The sequence below is a fragment of the Impatiens glandulifera genome, chromosome 8 (genome assembly GCF_907164915.1).
Source record: "Impatiens glandulifera chromosome 8, dImpGla2.1, whole genome shotgun sequence".
In the NCBI taxonomy this organism is placed as follows: Eukaryota; Viridiplantae; Streptophyta; class Magnoliopsida; order Ericales; family Balsaminaceae; genus Impatiens; species Impatiens glandulifera.
In genome coordinates this window covers 34,150,840-34,173,121 of record NC_061869.1, presented here as the reverse complement: position 1 = coordinate 34,173,121, position 22,282 = coordinate 34,150,840, and the positions used below count along the sequence as shown (strand labels likewise).

Below are 22,282 nucleotides of genomic sequence, written 5' to 3'. Positions count from 1 at the left end.
TCTCCTTCTCTTCAATACCAAAGGATGAAAAAAGCTTTGTCTGAACCTCTTGTAGAAAATGACGACGAAGTTAGAGAGATGCTCCCATGGGAACAAGAAAATGACATTCATGATGGATGATAAACTCATGATCATTATTTTGGGTCTGAAATGGGTAACCATCTACTAAACCCATAACATTTTCAAACAATTCGGCTATAACTTCATAGAAGCCGCATTCACTATAGACAGGTCAATCGATCACAAGGCCTACATGGGATATCTCGAGAAATGGCACAAAGTCTTCCAAATGAGTTTCCTAGAACAACGAAAGGTAGAGTTACCTGACTATTATTCTCAAAGAATACGAGCAGGTGAAGAAAAACGAGGAGGAGCAAGTTTCTGGTATAGGAACAGACTACGACTGGACCTAAGAGTCCACAGTTTAATCTTCACATTTTTCCTTTTAGACTCTCTTTGTAAATACTAACAAGAGAGACTTGTCTATAACAAACTTAACGAATATGTTTTGTACAACAACTCTATGTTTGCTTTTGAATCACACAAGAGATGTTCACTCTCTAGGATTAATTTTACATACATATATAGTTTTGTTTTGTATTTTGTAACAACTGCAAAATCCTCATATCTTTCTCTTCGCAACATTCCACGACTGTGACAGTCGACACGGCCCTCAAAAAGAGAAATCAAAAAGTGACTTCATTCACAACACAATTATCAAAATATATAGTTTTTATATGTATTATTTTTTTATGAGTAATGATAAGGGTAGAGAATGATATAGTATTGCACATATCACCTTTAAAATACGCATATCAATTTCTATTTTTTAATTTTAAATGGTTCATCTCACTTAAAAATATTTAATAATTTCTTTCTTTTCAACTTTTTATTATTTAAAAACAATATTTAATAATTTCACGTTCTTTAATTATTTATTATAAAATTATTATAAATATTCACTTCATTTAAAATTCAATCATTATAAGATAAATTCTTAATTATTAATATGATTAAACTCAAACTACTTACTAATATTCAACTTCGATAAAAAAAAAAAAAAATATAGTATAAAAGAGAAGTTATAATATTATTTAGTAGTTTAATTGAATTTTTAATACATCTTATAACAAAATGAAATAAAAAACACTTTTAATGATAAATAAGAGAGAAATTAAAATAAAATAATATTTTAATAAAATATATATATATATATATATATATATTTACAGTTTAATATATATTTTAAAAATATATATTTATGTTTATTATTAATTTGATTTAATAATTCTTCTTATTATTACTCATTTTAAAAATACATAAATAAGTTAATTAACTATTAATTGCAAAAAAAATGAATAGATTAAAAAAATAATTAATTATATTTACTAAATTATTAAATTTATCTGTTATTACTCTTAAAAATATATAAATTAATTAATTCAAATATATAAATAAAATTTTTGAATTATCCACAGAATATTAATCTTTTAAAAATAGATATTGTAATTGATGTCTTATTTTTACTATAGTTTTTTATTTGAAAATATTAACTTCTTCATTAAAATTTTAAATTTTATAAAATTGATATATTATTTAACCATTAAATTTTTATTTATTATTATTTTATAAATTAATGTTTTTATATATTACTAATTTAAATTAATTATTAATTTTTTTTCAAAAAGAATTACTATAAACAAAAATGTGAATCAAAATATATTAATTTTTATACAACTGAAATTTAAAATACAAAAAAATATAAAAAAATCTCTTTTCTTTCCAACAAAATTCTAATTTCATAACCTAAATTTTTTCAAAATAACACCACATCAAAAAAGCATTTGATTTCTTTTGCAAGAGACTAACAAATCCTATAGTTGCAAGGATAGATTCTCAGATGACATGTGAAATATTGCATATGAAACAGATTTTCTGAGTACAAATTCCCAAATAGAACCGAAAAGCTAAAATTAAGATCTGGTTGTCCAAAAATCTTCAACAAAATCATAAATAACTAAATAGACAAGCTTGAAGTTGATAGATAGAGGAGAAATAAGGTAGTTCAATCTGAAGAACACAATCTAATTAATGTTCCTAACTCTATATGATGATGGTGATAGACAATCTTACCCCTTTGTTACTGTGAAGAGAGATCACTCACTTCCTCTTCTTGGCAGGCGGTTGGTCCTCATCATCCTCGTCTTCTTCATCCTCATCTTCTTCATCTCCATCCTCATCGTCTTCATCATCCTCTCCATCCTCATCGTCTTCATCCTCATCGTCATCACTAACCCCATTTCCATTAGCCTCGGGAGTTTTACCTTTTTCCTCTTCTTCGCCTTCATCTTCTCCCCCTTCTTCTTCCCCAGAGAAATCTTCGTCGCTTGCATCATCGCCATCTTCATCACCATCCTCATCATCATTCTCAGAATCATCAGCATCTTTGTTTTCTAAATCGGGTTGTTGTTGTCTCTTGTTAAGCTCTTCTAGGGGAAACCTGCAGAAGTAGAAGATCATTTGGAATAAGTTCCTGTTCTTGCAAGATTCATAATGAGCTTTTGGTATCTAAATTTGGCAAAAGTGAAAATAAATAAAACATTTGGCAAAATGTTATAATCTAAATAATTTTTTGTACCATAATATATTTATTTATACGACTTTTCACACAATTTATATTAAAAAAAGTTCAATCACAATTGTCATATCAAATATAAACAAATTTAATATCACTTTTAACTTTTGACAATTTTCAAAAGTGATTGTATTACCTCTCGTTCTCAGTAAGTTTTGGTAAGGCTATTGCTTTGTTGAATAGAGATTCTGTCTGAAATGCCTGCAGTTGTTGGAAAAGATAGCAGCAATTGTGAATGGTAAACAGAAAATAAAAAAGGAAAGGAACCAAGGGGATTTCATATTTTGCTTTTCTTGAAAAGTAAGATACAGAGAAATTCTCACCCTTGAGATGGTTAGTTTTACATTAGTCTACTGGATTTAAGAACTTAGATTGGCTCGAATCCAAACACTTGTGTATCAGTTTGAACCGCCAAATTAATTTTTGGATACAAATACATTTTGTATGAAATATGTAGTTAGATAGGATGCACCAAAAAAACCCCAACTATCCCACCATCGAAAAATCATAATTTGGACATTTTGTTAATCTCTTAAAACAGTTTCTTGTCAGACAGTGGGACACCGCCACTTCCAAAAAGAGGAATTATATTGTGGTCGCCTTATTTTAGGTGTATATAGATATGGATTATTAATTGTATGGATTCACACCTAGATGAGAAAATTGGGTTTAAAAGAAATATACAATAATATAGTAAAGAACTATTCTGAAGATGTCTTTCACATCCAAGAAACGAATTACTTTTAAAATAAAATGGCTGTTCCAAAAAAACATATTCATAGAAAAGGAACAGATATTGAACAGCATTAAAACCCTTTCCTTAGAAAAATCCCTTTCAACTGGAAATTAAAATAGTTTTTTGCGCAATCAATATGCATCATGTGGGTGTGTATCATGTATCCATGGAATCTGTGTATTTAAACTTAGTTTAGCCCAGATCCAGGATACGCCTAAGAAAAAGAATCATCTATAGAATTCTGTTCCTCTCAGTTAGCCACACCTTCTAATACCAAACCTATTTGGATTTGCATTTCTGAGCAAGTGTTTCTAAATGAAGGCTCACACATATTGGCTGCACATTTGAAGATCCAATCAAAGGGAGACAATCAATTTTGCACTACACCAAGTTATATAATAACATTCATGATTCCATGTTAATAATCAAATGAATCAATCTACAAACCCAAAGAACATATCCACTTGATTTCAAAGCTATCTAATTTAATTCACCTAAAGAACCAAAGAATCCCTCTGCCAATTCTTTCATCAATACGAAACAAAACAAAACAAAAATGATCACATAAGCAAGAACAAATAAGATTCAACACACTCCAAGGACTAAGAGTAAAGCTAAACAAAGTAAATGAACCGTAGAATGCTAGAAATTAAATCTCGAGAAGACTAAATCCCGAATTGGGACTGTTTAAGAATCAATTTCATTTACCAAGCAAAACCCTAGAACTAAATAAATATGTAAAAATTGAAGTTCTGTAGATATCAAAAGAAAGATACATCATTTTTTACTGCAGCACGAAAAGAAGGTGAAAAGGTATATACCATTGTAAGTAGGAAAGCAAGAGAGCTCTGAACAGTTAACAGAGCCTCGATGGCGACAGCCTTTGGAACGGAGCAGACCATCATCTTCTCTAGAGAAGCCAAATCAGTACTATACCGAACCATCTCCATTGGAGCAAGGAGAACAAGGGTGTTCGAAATACTCCAGTCGAAGAATGCAGAAAGTGTAAGACAAACGAGAGAGAGAGAAAAAAGGGAGAGGAGAGTGAGAGTTTAGGGTTGGATTTGGTGGAAGAAGTTACAACCGTGTGCAATGAAAAAGGTTTTTTATTTTCATTTATATATAAGATAGTAGGGTTTATCATATTCATATATATATATATATATATATATATATATATATATATATAATCATTTAGTAATTTAAATTCAAAGATCAACTATATCCTTTTTTTTATTTTGAATTATATAAGTTTTAATGAAAACTTATTCAACTTCTTCTAATCAATATAATAATATTGAATTAATTCTTATATAAGTTTTTTTTTTAATACATAAAATATTAATAATGTGCCATTAATATCTTAAAATAATGTTTAATGAAATCTATATATATATATATATATATATAATGATGCTTAATTTTTAAAATATCCGGATCGGGTTAAGTGTTGTGGTTAATTTAGATATATATATGAGAGTAAATGGATATTTGGGTAGTATTGTGGGTTAATCCGCCCATAAACTTAAAACGGTTAAAAATAAAATTAAAAATGCTATATGTATGTTTCGAACTCGCAACCTAACAAAATAAATATAACTCTTTAACCAACTAAGCTAATAAGATTTTATATTTTAAAATCAACACCAAATTTGATGAAAGTGAGACGTTTTAACAATATAATTTCAACTTTTTAACTAATATATATATATATATATATATTGATGCTTAATTTTCAAAGTATCCGGATTGCCGGGTCGAGAGTTGTGGTTAATATGTAAGAGTAAATAGATACTTGAGTCGGATTGTGCGTTGACCCGCCTATAAATTTAAAACGGTTAAAAATAAAATTTAAAATGTTATATTTATGTTTCAAACTCGCAACCTAATAAAACAAATACAACACTTTAACCGACTAGGCTAATAAGACTTTATCTTTTAAATTTAACATCAAATTTGACGAATGCGGGACATTTTAACAATATAAGTTCAACTTTTTAACTAACTAATCTATATATATAGATAATGATGCTTAATTTTCAAAGTGTCCGGATTACCGGGTCGAGAGCTATGGTTAATTTGGATATATATATATATGTAAGAGTAAATGAATACTTGGGTTGGATTGTGGGTTGACCCGCCCATAAACTTAAAACGGTTAAAAATTAAATTAAAAATGTTATATGTATGTTTTGAACTCGCAACCTAACAAAACAAGTACAACACATTAACCAACTAGACTAATAAGACTTTTTAATTTAAATTCAATACCAAATTTGATGAACGCTGGACATTTTAACAATATAAGTTCAACTTTTTAACTAATTAATTTATATATATATAATGATTTTGTCCGGATTGCCGGGTCGAGAACTGTGGTCTATTTGGATATATATATATATATATATATATATATATATTTATATATATATTAGAGTAAATGGATACTTGGGTTGGATTGTGGGTTGACCCGTCCATAAACTTAAAACGGTTAAAAATAAAATAAACTTAAAACTTATAATTTGGATATATATGTGAGAGTAAATGGATACTTGGGTCGGATTGTGGGTTGACCCGTCTATAAATTTAAAACGATTAAAAATAAAATAAACTTAAACTTAAAATTTGGATATATATGTGAGAGTAAATGGATATTTGGGTCGAATTGTAGGTTAACCCGCTCATAAACTTAAAACGGTTAAAAATAAAATTAAAAATGCTATAGGTATGTTTCGAACTCGCAACCTAACAAAATAAATACAACTCTTTAACCAACTAAACTAATAAGATTTTACATTTTAAATTCAACACCAAATTTGATGAACGTGAGACGTTTTAACAATATAATTTCAATTTTTTAACTAATATATATATATATATATATTGATGCTTAATTTTCAAAGTGTCCGGATTGTCGGGTCGAGAGTTGTGGTTAATTTTGGATATATATCTGAGAGTAAATGGATACTTGAGTCGGATTGTGGGTTAACCCGCCCATAAACTTAAAACGGTTAAAAATAAAATTAAAATGATTTATGAATGTTTCAAACTCGCAACCTAACAAAACAAATATAACACTTTAATCGACTAAGCTAATAAGACTTTATCTTTTAAATTTAACAGCAAATTTGACGAACGCGGAACATTTTAACAATATAAGTTTAATTTTTTAACTAACTAATATATATATATATATATATATATAGATAATGATGCTTAATTTTCAAAGTGTCCGGATTGCCGGGTCGAGAGCTATGGTTAATTTGGATATATATGTAAAAATAAATGAATACTTGGGTTGGATTGTAGGTTGACTCACCCATAAACTTAAAACGGATAAAAAATAAATTTAAAATGTTATATTTATGTTTTGAACTCGCAACCTAACAAAACAAGTACAACACTTTAACCAAATAGACTAATAAGACTTTTTATTTTAAATTCAACACCAAATTTGACGAACGCGGGATATTTTAACAATATAAGTTCAACTTTTTAACTAACTAATTTATATATATATATAATGATGCTTAATTTTCAAAGTGTCCGGATTGCCGGGTCGAGAACTGTGGTTAATTTGGATATATATATATATATATATATTAGAGTAAATGGATACTTGGGTTTGATTGTGGGTTGACCCATCTATAAACTTAAAACGGTTAAAAATAAAATTAAAAAAGCTATATGTATGTTTCGAACTCGCAACCTAACAAAACAAGTATAACACTTTAACCAACTAGGCTAATATGACTTAATATTTTAAATCAACATCAAATTTGATGAATGCGAGACGTTTTAAAAATATAAATTCAAATTTTTAACTAACTAATATATATATAATGATGCTTAATTTTCAAACTGTCTGTATCGTCGAGTATAAGATATACTTTTTAAATGACTAACATATATATATATAATGATGCTAAATTTTTAAAATGTCTAGATTGTCAGGTTGAGAGTTGTGGTTAGTTTGAATATATATATTTGACAATAAATTAAAAATGCTAATACATTTTTATTGTACTTTTTTTTCTCCATTTTTATATAATTACTCGTGCAAATGCACAGACTACAAGCTAGTTTATATAAAAAAATAGTAATTGTTTTTAAAATTTTAATTATATATTTTTTAAATGTTTATTTAATATAATATGAATAAGATTGGTTTTAAATTGCGGTCGAGGCGGCCACCTAGGCGGTTCAGTCTGTAGGCGTTTCTACATCGCACCGCCTATATATTAGGCATTCAATTAATTATTTAATTATTTATTATTTTTAATTAATTAATTTCTAATATTAATATATATAAATTTAATAGAAAGACTTCTTACCTTCCACTTATTCATTATTTATTTAAAATTTATTTAGTATGTGGAAATATATATCAATGAAATTGAACATCAACACTTGATTAAGTAGTGACGAACAACGTCACCACCAGAACGTCACCACCAGGGACAAATCTATGTAGGGGCTCGGGTGGGCTTCAGCCCACCCCGAAAATAAAAATCTTTTTTTTATGGTTAAAATGTGACATTACCCCTTAATTAATAATTTTTTTTATTGAATTCACTATTTTATTTATTTAATTATTAAAAATGGTAAACTTACTTTTATTTACCCGTTTTATCCAAAAAAAAAAAAATTACTTTACTCCACCCTAAAAAAATTTTAAGCCCACCCACCACTGAATCCTGGGTCCGTCCCTAACCACCACAAACAATATGGCATCATTTGAGTTGTTGAGGTTAAACAATCTCAATTTTTTTGGACTTATTGTGTGTATCATACAGTTAATCTAATTCTTGAAGAAACTATCAAAGTTTAGTGAAGTGCTGGAGAAAGAAAAAGCTCTAACAATATTTATATAAGCACATTATAGAACTTTGACAATTATGATGAAATATACTAAGAGAAGAGATATTGTGAGGTCTGGGTAGGGTTGTAAATGAATCGAAGCGAAGCGAATATTACTGTATTCGATTCGTATTCGTGAAACTATTCGAATATTCGTATTCGTATTCGAAATTTTTTCGAATAATTAATGTGATTCGTATTCAATTTGAAATTGATATTCGTATTATTTGATCCGATTCGAGTATTCGATTCGATTTTTTTTAATGTGGGTTTCAAGTTTTCAACCGAAGAAATGTATATATGTACTAGGATTTTATAATAAATAATATTTATAAAATTAAAATTAATAAAACGGTATATATATATAATCGAATATTTAATCAAATATTAGCGAGTACCGAATCGAATATCTTGATTTTGTATTCGTATTCGTTTATTTGTCGAATTGAATCGAATAATTTTATTCGAATTCGAATCACAAAATTATGAATATCAAAATTCGAATACGAATACCGAATCGAATCAAAAGTATTTGATTCATTTACAACCCTAGGTCTGGGGTTACTAGATCATATTTAAATTTAAATGTATTTATATTTATATAGTGAAAATATTTCAATCGCTTAAGCACCGCCTAGGGACCCGAGGCTGTAGGCAGTTACTTACCGTCTTGCCACCGCCTACCGCCATTTAGAACATTGAATATAACTAAAAAACAATATAAAATCACTTGCGTTCAAAATATCACAAAAATTTTTAGAGAACAATACTAAAAAAATATAACTCAAAATATATTGTGCTCAAAATTTTATTTTAAAATAGGCTAACATTATCCCACCATAAAGACATTCTATTTATTTAAAGATTCTTAATAAAAATTAAATTTTAAATATTTAATTTATTAGAGAAGACTTTTTTATTTGAATTAGTTAAATGAGATATATAGCATAATGTTCGTTCTTGTGTTGCAATGAATTTATTAGAGAAGACTTTTTTATTTGAATTAGTTAAATGAGATATAAAGTATAATGTTCGCCGTCCTTGTGTTGCAATGGTTAATAAATCTTATATTTTCTTCATTCTCTTAGTCAAAATTTTGATTATCATTGTCATTAGTATTGTGATCGTCTATAAAAAAAAAAGTTAAAAAATTAACAATCTCAGTTTAAAGTAAATCTAAAAACTTTTTACTTTAATTTTTTTATATATATCTAACAAATTGAATATAAAATAAACAAATACAAAGTTAAAATATAAGATATTCACCTCTCTATCATCGTCGTTGTCGTCATCACATATTTAACCACCACCTCAATATACTTTGTTTTCCAATGGACCTCACTTTCACACTTCGGTCAACCAATCAACTCATTCACATATTTAACCATAAATATTTTTTATTTCCCAATGGACCTCTCCAATGTCTACTCTACACATTATTGCTGACATTTTAATCCCTTATCGTGACCTTTTTTACCCTAATTCGCAAACCACACCACAATACAAACAAATCTCTTATCACATACCTCACACTTTCATACTTTGGTCAAATATACATCCCAATTCATATATTATTATATTTTAAATTACCAATATCACTTTAGAGCACCACAAAAACTATCACATCTTACCATGTCATAAGCTTTTCTAGATCTCAAGATTGACATTGCCTATGTCTTTGTGTAATTCTCGCTAACTCATGTGAAATGAGAGGCATATCATATGCTTGTTTCATTAAGAAAGACATACTTCTTTTTAGTATAAATCAAATCAATTACACCATTTATTTTGTTAGTCATGATAGATCGATTCGAAGAACATACTTGAAGTTATAATTCATCCATTTTGCTCTTATCTAAAGTAATGTTAGGTTACTTTAAACAATATTACCGACATTTTAATCCCTTATTGCGACCTCTTTTACCCCATTACAAAAAACCACACCACAATCCAAACAAATCTTTCATCTCAAACCTCAGACTTTCATAAGATCAAATATACATCACATATTTTCTTATATTTTTAACAACCAATATCACTTTAGAGTAGCACAAAAACTGTCCCATCTCACCATATCATAAACCTTTTAGATCTCAAGATTGACAGTGCATCTTGCCTCCGTCTTTGTTTAGTCCTCACTAACTCATTAGAAATGGGAGACATATCACATGCATTTTCCATTAAGAAAGACAAATTTCTTCTTAGTATGAATCAAATCAATTACACCATTTATTTTATTAATCAGGATAGATTGATCTAGAGAACTTACTTGAAGTTGTATGTCATCCATTGTTGCTCTTATCTGAAGTAATGCTAGGATACTTTACACACTATTATCGAAGTTTTAATCCCTTATCGCGACCTTTTTAAACCCAATTCGGCAAAACCACACCACAATCCAAACAAATCTCTTATCTCATACCTTACACTTTAATACTTCGGTCAAATACACATTCCAAATAATATTATAACTCCCGGGAATCCCACAGTAGGCATGTGTGTCGTTCGACATGTGCGCATGCGGGCCTTGAGTGACTTGAGGTTCGATGATTTCAAGCTTGGTTTGCGTGCTAGGCATCGTTTTAAAATAAAACATTATTTTAAATGATTTGATAATACATGGCAGCCTTTTTAAAATCAATTATAAAAATAATTAATTTTATTCAAATTTTAATAATCTAGGGATTTTTGATAAATCAAATGACGATTTGATTGTTATAAATTCCGGTTTAAATTAATTAAACATAATTAATTTAAGGAAATATTATTTATTTGAAGATAGAGTCTCCAATTGATTTTAGGAAAATCAATAAAAATGGTTGTTAGAAAAACTAGATAGTTAATTAATAAAGTAATAAATTATCTAAAAGAACTTAACCAAATTCAACTCTATGTGCAGGTACATAACTTCAACCTGGCCGGTCAAAACTATTCTCCTGAAACAACACAAACCGAAACAAATCATTTATCTTCTCAGAAGTTCGGCTCGACTAAACTTCAGACCAGTTAAGATTATCAACCGATATGTGTGTCCAGTTAAAATCCTAAGGCAACATATATTTTCACCGGACAGTCTTAAATCAAAGATATGGATACATTGGTAAATTGACGTGTTGACGTAAACATATATTCCTTGGAATGTTTAGAGAAAGATCTTTAAAGGTTCATAATGAGTCACTTGTCTTCTGAAACCAGTCTACTAATTAGACTGCAGGTAGCTGTCAGATGAACAGTTACCGGATTTTGTACAAATCCAGAAGCAACCTCCAAAAAGCAGGCAGCCGACAAATGAACTGTTATCAAGTGTACAAAAATGCAAACGTACAAGTTACCTAATTCAAGTCGGCACGGCATCATCATTTGGGAAGCTTCTATCAGATTGCTGATCCTTTGACCAATCATCTAAGAGAGAAATATGACCGTTGTCATATTTCCACTATAAAAGGAAGCTAAAGGACCGAAGAAAAGCTGTTTTTGTTGGTCTCAACCTTATCGTTCTTCTTGCGCTCACTCTCTAAGCTCTGGATTCTAAATCTTATGAACATACTTTGAGAAATCTACAAAGCTATTGAGTGATAAGAACAAACTAAAAAGTTATGTGTGTTTATATATTTTTAAAAGTGTATTACAATACTGTGTGAGTGTTGTAAAGTGAACATCGAGCAGTAAATAAGACTCGATCGTGTGTTGTATTGTGTGATTGAATATTCCTTAGTGAATATCCTTCTCGTTGTTTGAGAAGAAGAGGTGACGTAGGAGTTTCATCTCCGAACATCCATAAAATATGTGTCTTGTGTTCTTCATTTATTTTTGGTCACCAAACCAATCGAACCGGTTTCCCTGCATTCTCACCGATCTTTCTCTACTTTCTTCTTTAACCGATCCGTGTGTGTTGCTTTAGACTGAAACAATCTTTTCCGCCCTTGAACTCGGTTCAAGAGTTTGTGACAGTCTGTGTAGTGTTAAGACCGGTGTTAATTTTTAACCGGATTAACGCTAACCGTTTTGTATATGTGTAAAGAGGTCTCCTTTAGCTAGACCCCGGTCCCCTATCGACGATCCCGATCCTAACAAGTGGTATTAGAGCAGCTAGTCTCAACACTCAAGTAACACAAAGCTGAAAAACATGACTCACAATAAGAAGCCCCCTATTCTAGAAAGTGAGGCGTTTGTCGACTAGAAGGTTCAGATGTATTTACATTTCATTACCATGGATGATGAAATGATGACCATCCTTAACGAAGGTCAGATAAAGATCGAAAAAGAGAAAGGTGAATGGACAACTGAAGATAGGAGAAGAAACAACCTAGACAACCATTGCATGAGACATATCTTCAAATCTCTAGATATAAACACCTTCGGGAAAGTCAGAGATTGCACGTCTGCAAAGGAAGCCTTGGAAACGGTGATTCAGCTTCATGAGGGAAACGAAAGAACAAAAGAAAACAAAATATTGGTGGCAACTCAGAAGTTTGAGAATATCAAAATGAAGCTGGGAGAAACCATGAAAGAGTTTAGTGATCAGTTCACAAATGTGGTGAATAAATTGTCTACCCTTGGAAAGAAGTATGACAACAAGGAAATATTGTCAAAGCACTAAGATCTATTCCTAGTGCTTGGGACATAAAAACCATGGTGATGCGAGAATCAAACTGCCTCGGAAAAATGAAACTGCAGGATGTGTTTGAAGACTTGAAGGCATACAAGTTCGAGATGAGATCTCTGGATCGAAGATGAAGCCTCAACGTCAACTGCAACCAAAGCTTTGGTGACATCCTTGGAGCCAACCGTTCCGGCACCAATTCAAACCACTGAACAGTTTATCGAGGATGCGATGACAATGCTCGCGAGAAAATTTGGAAAATTCATAAAGAAGAGTCACCCATTAAATAACTACAACTACAACTACGGTAATAAATCTAATGTTAGATGTTTTAATTGTAATGCTTTAGGTCACTATAGGTCGAAGTGCAGAAGACCAAGAAGGGATAACCGAAGACCGGATGACCGAAGACCTGCTGACAACAACCAGGGGGGTGAACATCAGTAATCCGATGAAAGCAAGGAAGTTCAGAAGGCATTGATAGCCGACGATGGTGGGAGCTTGTGGGCTTATACCGACTCGGAAACCGATGACGAAAGATTCCCTTGTCTCATGGCTAAGGAGGAAGAGGTATTTGACTTCTCTTGTGAAGAGTTTACTAAAGAAGATCTGGTTACTGCACTCAATGACATAGTCATTCAGTTCAAGAACTCAATGACATAGTCATTCAGTTCAAGAACCTGTCTGCTCTTGTACCAACCCGACTGAATGTCCATACCGATCAACTGAGTAACTTCCAAACCGGTGAATCGAGTGGAACCAAGACCGATGAACCGATTGAACTATCCTATGAGAATGAGAAGCTCAAGGAGATAGTTCAATCGCTAACTGAAGAAAATGAAAGATCTAAATATGTCATGGCTGCTTGGAAGAAATCCAGTGAAGTTTTAAGCCAGATGTCAACCTACCAAAGACATTCCAAATGCAAGTTTGGCCTTGGATACAAAGGCGTTAAATCGGTTAACCGGAAACATTCCAAAAAGTTGAATCTCAACAAAAACAAGCTTCCATTCATAAGCTTTGTTAAAAGTAGTTCAATCGATACTGAGGCAGATCATGACTCACAACTAATTAAAGAGATTAAATATGTAAGTCCAACCGACACGGCTAAATGGCTTCATCCTGAGAGAAGGAAAGACAGTCGGCCGGTGAGAAAAGAAACTGTTAAACACTCATATAGAACAAATCAACGTTCACCACCACGACACAATGAGGTACTTACTGGTAGACAAAGAGATGTTAAGCCAGGTAACGATGAAATCATTAAAACTACTACTAGGAAAGTCATCCGACTAATTAAAGTTTGGATTCTTAAGGGACTAATCAACCACGAACCCAAGTAAATGTGGGTACCAAATAGGTGTAAATATTTATTTTTTGCAGATTAAGAAGAACAAGCGGTTAGGAAACTCGGAATGGTATCTGGACAGCGGTTGTTCCAGACACGTGATCGGAAATAGCAAACTACTAACCGATATTGTTCAGGAAGCCGATGCAATGATCATTTTCGGTGATAACTCTAAAGGTAGAGCCGTGGGTAAGGGTAAGATTGTCCATGACAACTTAACTATAAATAATGTACTTCTTGTTGAAAACTTGCATTTTAACTTGCTAAGTATTAGTCAAATGTGCGAAGTAGGATATACGGTTGAATTTCACAAACTTGCATGTTTAGTTAAGAACTCTCAGGGTAGCTTTCTATTAATTAGAAATAGGTTAGGAAACATTTACAAAGTGTACTGGAAAACTAAAAATGAAAACCCGGTTTGCATGATAGCTAAGAATGATTTGCACTGGCTTTGGCATAAACTGTTAAACCACTTGAACTTCAAAAACATTAATGTTATTTGTACCAAAGAGTTAGTTTGAGAGATGCCTAATATGAAATTTGCAAAAGATAAAGTATGTTCTGCATGTCAAATGGGGAAACAAATAAAGGCAACTTTTAAAAGTAAAGGGAATTATCAATCAAACTGATGCTTAAAATTGCTTCATATGGATTTATTTGGACCGGTTAAGGTCACAAGCCTAAGCGGTATGCATTATACTATGGTTGTTATTGATTATTACTACAGATTCACCTGGGTAATATTTTTGGTTTCTAAAAATGAAGCTACTCCAAATTTGATTAAGCTGCTTAAAAGATTGCAAAATAAAAAATCAACATGCATAAATAAGATTAGAAGTGATAGAGGAACTGAATTTACAAATAGTAAATTAACTGCATTCCTTGAGGATTCCAATATTAGGCACGAGTTGTCTAGTGCTAGAACTCCTCAACAAAACGGACTGGCCGAGAGAAGAAACCGAACTCTCAAGGAAGCCGCAAGGTCCATGATAGCCGATTCGTATATTGGTCAAAAATTTGGGCCGAAGCTGTCAATACTGCATGTCATACACAAAACCGATCTATGATCAACAAACGAATAAATAAAACACCGTTTGAAGTATACTATGACAGAGTTCCTAACATCCGGTATTTTAGGATCTTTGGCTGTAAATGTTATATTCACATCAACGACAAACATTATTTGACCGCTTTTGATGCTAAATCCTATGTCGGTATAATGTTGAGTTATTCGGCAGTCAGTAAAGCATATAGAGTGTATAACACTAGAACTTTAACTGTTGAAGAATCTTCGCATGTTGTTTTTGATGAATCGGTTGAAAGCAATACTACATCACCCTTTGATCTACATAATCGGTTGGAAAATTTGAATATTCAATCTAATAATGAAGATGAGGTTCCAGGTTTTAGAAGGTTTGTCTATGACCAAACGGTTAATGCTGAAACGCAACCGGATCAAGCTGCTTCACAGTAGGAACTTGACACATTAGTGTCTACTAAGGAAATCGGTCGGTTTGACTCTATTCAGCCTATCGATATGTCTAACCTTGATCTAGTATACCGGTCACTTGGGAGATATTACCGGACCGAACCATAAAAAGAATAAAGATCATCCTCCTAAGCTTATAATAGGTAATCCCTCATCACCCACCCGAACTAGGCATCAACTTATGGAAGAATATGACAATTCGGCTTTCATATCACAAATTGAGCTGAAAAAGGTGGATGAAGCATTGTTAGATCCCGATTGGATCTTAGTAATGCAAGAGGAATTGAATTAGTTTTTGAGAAATAAAGTCTGACATATAGTTCTAAGACCGAAACATCAATCGGTTATAGGACAAGATGGGTGTTCGGAAATAAACTCAATGAAAACGGTTTAGTTACGAGGAACAAAGTTAGATTAGGTCTAGGTGTAAAAACGTATCAATCTTAGGTTAGACTATGGATAATTTTCTCGATCGAGGTTGATAGGATCGCTACTAGCAATAAAGACTAGGGTTTGACTATTGATAACAACTTATGATAAACGATTCGATAATAATCCTGTGAGGGATTAATATCTATTTCTATTCTTCACAAATCCTTCAAACTCTTAAAACAGATTCAATTGCGGAAATGTTCATCGGATTTGAAGCTTTGAACGAATGAAAGATGAATGATAAAATGTAAAGAACATAGGGAGTTGTTTATGGATGTTCGGAGCAAACCCTCCTACGTCACCCCTTCTTCCACAACCGGAAGGATATTCACTAAATACATTGAATCAAATACAGCTTACTGAACTAGCTAACTCTCTATTGAACAGAACAACCTCTGTTCAACTTACAATATTCTCAACAATATTCTCACAGCTAGACAGTAATTGATTCTTTCTCTCTTGAACTTGAAGAATGTAAGAAATCAGTAAGTTCAAGAGTGTATGCAAGTAAGATTGGTAACCGGTAAGTGATTCATCTGTTATCCTTGAGCATCTATTTGTAGTAGAAGCACACCAACGGTCAAATCTTCTTCATGGACACGTGGAAAGCGTCCATTGGAAAACCTCCCATAATATCAGAAATCTACAAACTCTAAGCAAATAGATCGTGGCCATACCGAACTGGTAGTGCGCCGAATATCTTCCTGATATTGTCTTGTACTAGACAAACCATTGGAAGAACATTTGCGTATGTGGCGTTCGTTCATTTGATTCAATTAGTTGGCTTGTCAGACTGCACAAAAGTGAGTGGAGTAGGAGTAGTAGACAACTAGTTGATCGTGGTTAGACGTGTGCTAACTTTAAATGACTGTTGAAGTAAGGCATTAGACGTGCTCCATTAGACTAAGTCTAAGGGAGTTAGACGTCCTCATCCAACTGCGCATCTTATTAGACTACCAAGTATAATATAGTTAGACGTCCTTGTCTAACTACGAATCACATTAGACCAAGTCAAATGGAGTTTGACGTCCTCGTCTAACTATGTATCCCATTAAACCAAGTCTAATGGAGTTAGACGTCCTCGTCTAACTACGAATCCCATTAGAATAAGTCTAATGTATTTATACGTCCTCGTCTAACTACGCATCCCATTAGACCAAGTCTAATGGAATTAGACGTCCTCGTCTAACTGCGCATCCCATTAGACCACCAAGTCTAATGGAGTTAGACGTCCTCGTCTAACTTCGTATCACATTAGACCAAGCAAGTCTAATGGAGTTAGACGTCCTCGTCTAACTATGCATCCCGTTGGACTACTAAGTCTAATGGAGTTAGACTACCATGTCTAACTTCGCATTCCATTAGACTAAGCAAGTTTAATGGATTTAGACGTCCTCGTCTAAATTCACATTCCATTAGACCAACCAAATCTAATGGAGTTAGCATACCATGTCTAACTTCGTATTCCATTAGACCAAGCAAGTCTAATGGAGTTAGACATCCTCATTTAACTACGCATACAATTAGACTACCACGTCTAATGGACTTAGACTACCACATTTAATTTCGTATTCTATTAGACCAACCAAGTCTAATAAAGTTATACTACCACGTCTAACTTCGTCTACTTAGCCTGCTTAGACCACGTCTTGGTTAGCATAGTCTAGTGCACCTGCACAAAACCAAATAAACAACTTAGATTTATTCACAACTAAAATCATCAAAATTTTGTTCTTAACATCATCAGAATTCCGTTGTTTAATGTTTAAAATCTTTTGTTTATTTATAAGTTAATTACTTCTCACTTAATTAACTATTTTCTTACTTTGTTTTTATTTTATTTTTTAACAAAGGTATATAAACCTCTCGGTCCTAGGATAAATCTAAACTTACTCCCTCGGTCTTGGGATCGGGATCTCTTGGTCCTAGGCTTGGGATTCTTAGTTCTAATGTTAGACCTCTCGGTCTTGGAAGTCTCTGTCCTGGACTCAGACTTCTCGGTCCTTAGTATTGGGAGTCTTGATCCCAAGTTTAGATTTGTCTATCGTGAGTCCTGGGAGTCTCGGTCCTAGGTCAAACCTCTCAGTCTTAGGTCCGAATTTTATCAATCATAGATCAGACCTTTTAGTCCTAGGTGAGAATCCTCGGTTGGATCTCTCGGTCCTAGATTTAGAACATCGGTCCTAGGTCTCGGTCCTAGCTCAATTTCCTCGGTCCTTGTAGTTTCGATCACCATGAGGTATAGAATTAGATAAACATCGGGTCTCATAGGCGAAAATTGTAAATATCTCTTCACCTTGTCGAACGCATGTTGGTAAGAGTCGTCCTAAACAAATCTTTGGTCTTTTTTTAGCAGCTTAAAGAGAAAATTACATGTCATAGTTAATCGTTTGATGAAGTGGCTAATATACTTGATCTTTTCCAAGAAGCCTATAACCTCTTTCTCGTTTAGGAGTGATGTAATTGCGGTTATAGCCTCCACTTTAGATGAGTCCACCTCGATTCCTTTTCAAGTGATTATGAATCCCAACATTTCCCCTGTTTTTACTTTGTATGTGCACTTCTTAAGGTTCAATAGTAGTCGATACTTCCTAATCCTTTGTAAGAACTTCTCTTAGTTTCAGATGTGTCCCTCTCGGTCTCAAATTGATTTCATTTTCTCAACATACACCTCGACTTCCTTGTGAATCATATCTTGAAGGATCATCATTGTTACTCTTTAGTATATAGCTCTGGTGTTTTTGAGACCTAAAGACACGATCTTGTGGAAAAAAATTCACACCTCTATTATGAATGTTGTTTTCACCTTATTTTCTCAGTCTATAAGAACTTGGTTGTATCCGAAAAACCCATCCCTGAACAATAGAAGTTTTGTGGCAAGTTGTGTATTCGAACATGATGTCTATGTGATGCAACAACAAGTTCTCCTTTGGGCTAACCTTCTTGATATCTCGATAGTCGACGCAGACCTGAATCTTCCCATCTTTCTTGCCCATGAGGACGATATTAGAAACCCACTGCGGATAACCAACTATCTTAAGGAATTTTGCTTCAAGCTGCTTCTAAACCTCTTCTTTGATCTTCTCCATGATATTTATCAACATTCGTCCTAGCTTATACTTGATCATTTTGCCTCGGTATCGATGCATGACATATCTCTATATGACCACGCAAAAAACGTCTTTATTTAATTTGAAAAGCTCAATTAATTGGTGACGTTCTGTTTTGGTTAAACTTTATCCTATTAAGATTATTTGAGGGTCCTCCATTGTGTTTAAGTTATTTCAATTATTTTCTCGACTAAAGAAATTATTTCATTTTGAAGATAGCATTTTATTTCAAATGTCATTTCCGAGTTAAAAGATTATTCATTTGAACCAGATTAATACTCTGAAATTTTCTCTTCATTAATATCATTGTTATCGATCTTGGTTGCATCAGTTAAATCAAAAAAAGAAGTGTGATACATTTTTTCTTCTAAGACTATGTTCCCTTTCTCGCTCGTTCTCACTCTAGTGGACATCCTCTTGGATAGGAAATGATCATTATCGTGGTCGACATCATTATAGTCAATGTAAATTAGATTTATAGGGGTGGAACCTCCTTAGAGTCATTGGGTGCTTGGCTTGGTCACTTTTTCTCCTCAACTTGGCTTCGACTCCTTTTTACTCCCCGAAAGCTCATAGAGTCCTACCAGTACGCCCTTATAGTATTAATTTTCCTCAAGATCGTGTAAACAAAAAAATATGCATGAATGGGCAATCTGGGAAAATTTATAGGCCAAGAGTGATTTTATGGGTGATAAAAAGGTTTAAAAAGGGCTCCACGAACTCGAAGTACATAATTTCCTCCCCCTTCCTCATGAACTATCTATTTAGCGTTGGAGGGATCAGTATCTGCTTGTCTAGTAACCTACTTTTTCGTCTCTCATAGCCTATCGAAAGGTACCCAAACCAAACGTGTTGTGATTTTCTATCATAATCAAAGGGATTGTGACACCAATACAGTTTACACTTATATCAATGCATGAGAAATACCTTTTTTAGTGCATCATGTTCTCCAAGACTTTAAATTGGAAATATAGAAATCTGCAAATTACTTAGCTTGTATCAGCTTCCTTATTGGACAGAATAGAGTTTACTTTCCTTGAAGACTGGGTTAGTGTCAAATCCATTGAGATCTACCTCCTTGTTCGCCACATGGGAACTACTAGCGTTGGTCCTATGTACTTCTCCCTCGATTGTGATCAGCTTGTCGTCGGTTAGAAACCTCAACTTCTGGTATAATGGATGCCACCACTTTGTCTTGGTATAAACATGACCTTCTAATGATCAGATTATACAAATGATGCATGCTTTCACATAGAATTCAAGCTCAAACGGGACATCAACCACCTTGATTGTGATATTGAGGTTTCTCATGATCTCCCTCTTCGAGCTATTGAAGCCTTTAACACATAAATCTAAGAAGAGGATCTTGTCTCTATTGACCTCCACCTTCTTTAGCATCCTCTAAAGGACATATATCCAATGTAGAGACGTTATCCACTAAGGCCAAGTGGATTGTTTTCCCCTCCATGTGAATGGAAATGTAAAGGGCCTTGGAATTACTTGGTTCGCTTGATGGGTGATTAGCATCATCAAATCTGATCATGTGACACATCGAGCCACCCAATATCATCCCCACTAGCTCTTCTAGTGTTATGATCACATAAATGTTCTTTTTTCTTAACTTGGATAAGATAGTCTGCCTATGTTCAAAGGAGTACACGAGGAGCTCCCAGATGGAGACACTAATGTTCATCTTCCTTAATTGATTAAGTAGTTTGTCCATGGGATTTCAGGTCATGGTCTCATCACTCTTCCTCTTCTTAGTCAACCTATCCACTTGAATTGGCCTCTTAGCGACCATTATCTTCATAAATATTGGTTGATAATTGGTCACGTCCAAGTGGTATGCACACTCGTCTGTATTTTGGGTCTTTGACTATCTCATCCACTTCATCTTTCCACCACATGTTATGTGGGTTATTTTTGCACTCTACCAGCTCGTCTAACCTCTTGTTTTCCCACCATCAATAATTGGGAACCGCCCTATCCTAAAAATTCAATACTTTTGCTTCTTCATCCCAACATTGGTCATTGTCAATTGAATAAGCTAAGAACATCTAATATTCTTCATCGTCACCCTAAAAGTCTACCATGTGTACCTTAGACTGATCATCATAAATAAAATCTAATAGTTGTTTAGTGGTGAAAGGGATGTCCTCGTTGGTGATCACATTGATATCATGTTTGGGTAGTATATTTTTATCTATAGTCGGCTTAAGGATGACATTGTTATTAAAAAAGTCTTAGGTTCCCTTATTGATCGTTTAACAATAATTAGTTGTGTGTTCATTTATCTGGTGGTATTCACACATATTCTTCTTGTACTTTCCCATACCTTTACTCCCGTGTTTTGGGTCTAAATCTAGATCAAGTTCCAACCAACCTAAATGTTCAAAGCCTTGCTCTGCGACATGTCAAATGGATTGAATATTCTGATCGGTCTGACCTCCTTTTCAGTCATCACACTACCCTATATAGTCTTCGCCCTCGACTCTGCCTTCGACACCACTACCTTTTCCTCACCGACCTCCTAAGTGTCAACCACAAAGTTTACATATATCTTTGTCTTTTTAATGAACATATTTGTCGATTGGTATGTATGTGTCGCTTGTCCCTTATTGGCCACGTACATATTTTAAATTGTCCCCGAGAATTGATTTATAAAAAAAAATGGGTTTGAATCCATTATTGGCTTTGTTAGGAAATCTATTTTCTTACCTTCTTATTAAATCTCATAAAACGGATGAGAAGATCACTCTTTTAAGAGTTGTTTCACCCTAAAGTGAGATGAGGAACCGAATGTAGGATTCTAATGAAATTGAAATTTAGTTAGCTCAATTAAGAATCGTAACATAATTTTCTTCTAAAATATATTAGGAATGAATTCCAGAGATTCTATTTTAAGGGTTTGGTGCTTAGTGACGTGTGGGAAAGGGATTCGACACTTTTGTTCACACGCTTGTCTTAATTGGACGGTCTGTATTACAAAACAATTGGTATTCTTGAAACGTGAAAGATCGTTACACTTGTGTTTGAGTTTAATAACATGAGTATTCGTCTAAATTTTGT

The 22,282-nt window shown here is 32.9% G+C and overlaps 1 protein-coding gene across 1 annotated transcript; it reads right to left on the bottom strand.

Moving 5' to 3' along the window:
• Window positions 1-1,952: 1,952 nt before the first annotated feature.
• Window positions 1,953-4,456, bottom strand: LOC124911131 (acidic leucine-rich nuclear phosphoprotein 32 family member B-like). The gene is made up of 3 exons (XM_047451572.1): window positions 4,193-4,456; window positions 2,772-2,836; window positions 1,953-2,500 (listed from the first exon to the last, which is right to left on the bottom strand). Exons 1-3 carry the CDS (start codon window positions 4,319-4,321, stop codon window positions 2,161-2,163), a joined length of 534 nt encoding a protein of 177 aa, XP_047307528.1. The 5' UTR covers window positions 4,322-4,456; the 3' UTR covers window positions 1,953-2,160.
• Between the last annotated feature and the right edge of the window lie 17,826 nt (window positions 4,457-22,282).

Bases quoted from the DNA above. Each gene is read 5' to 3' on its own strand.
- LOC124911131 (XM_047451572.1), bottom strand. From the start codon at position 4,321: ATGGAGATGGTTCGGTATAGTACTGATTTGGCTTCTCTAGAGAAGATG. The intron at 2,837-4,192 runs GTATATACCTTT...CAACAACTGCAG, and splicing joins TTGCTTTCCTACTTACAATG to GCATTTCAGACAGAATCTCT. The intron at 2,501-2,771 runs GTAATACAATCA...CTACTTCTGCAG, and splicing joins AAACTTACTGAGAACGAGAG to GTTTCCCCTAGAAGAGCTTA.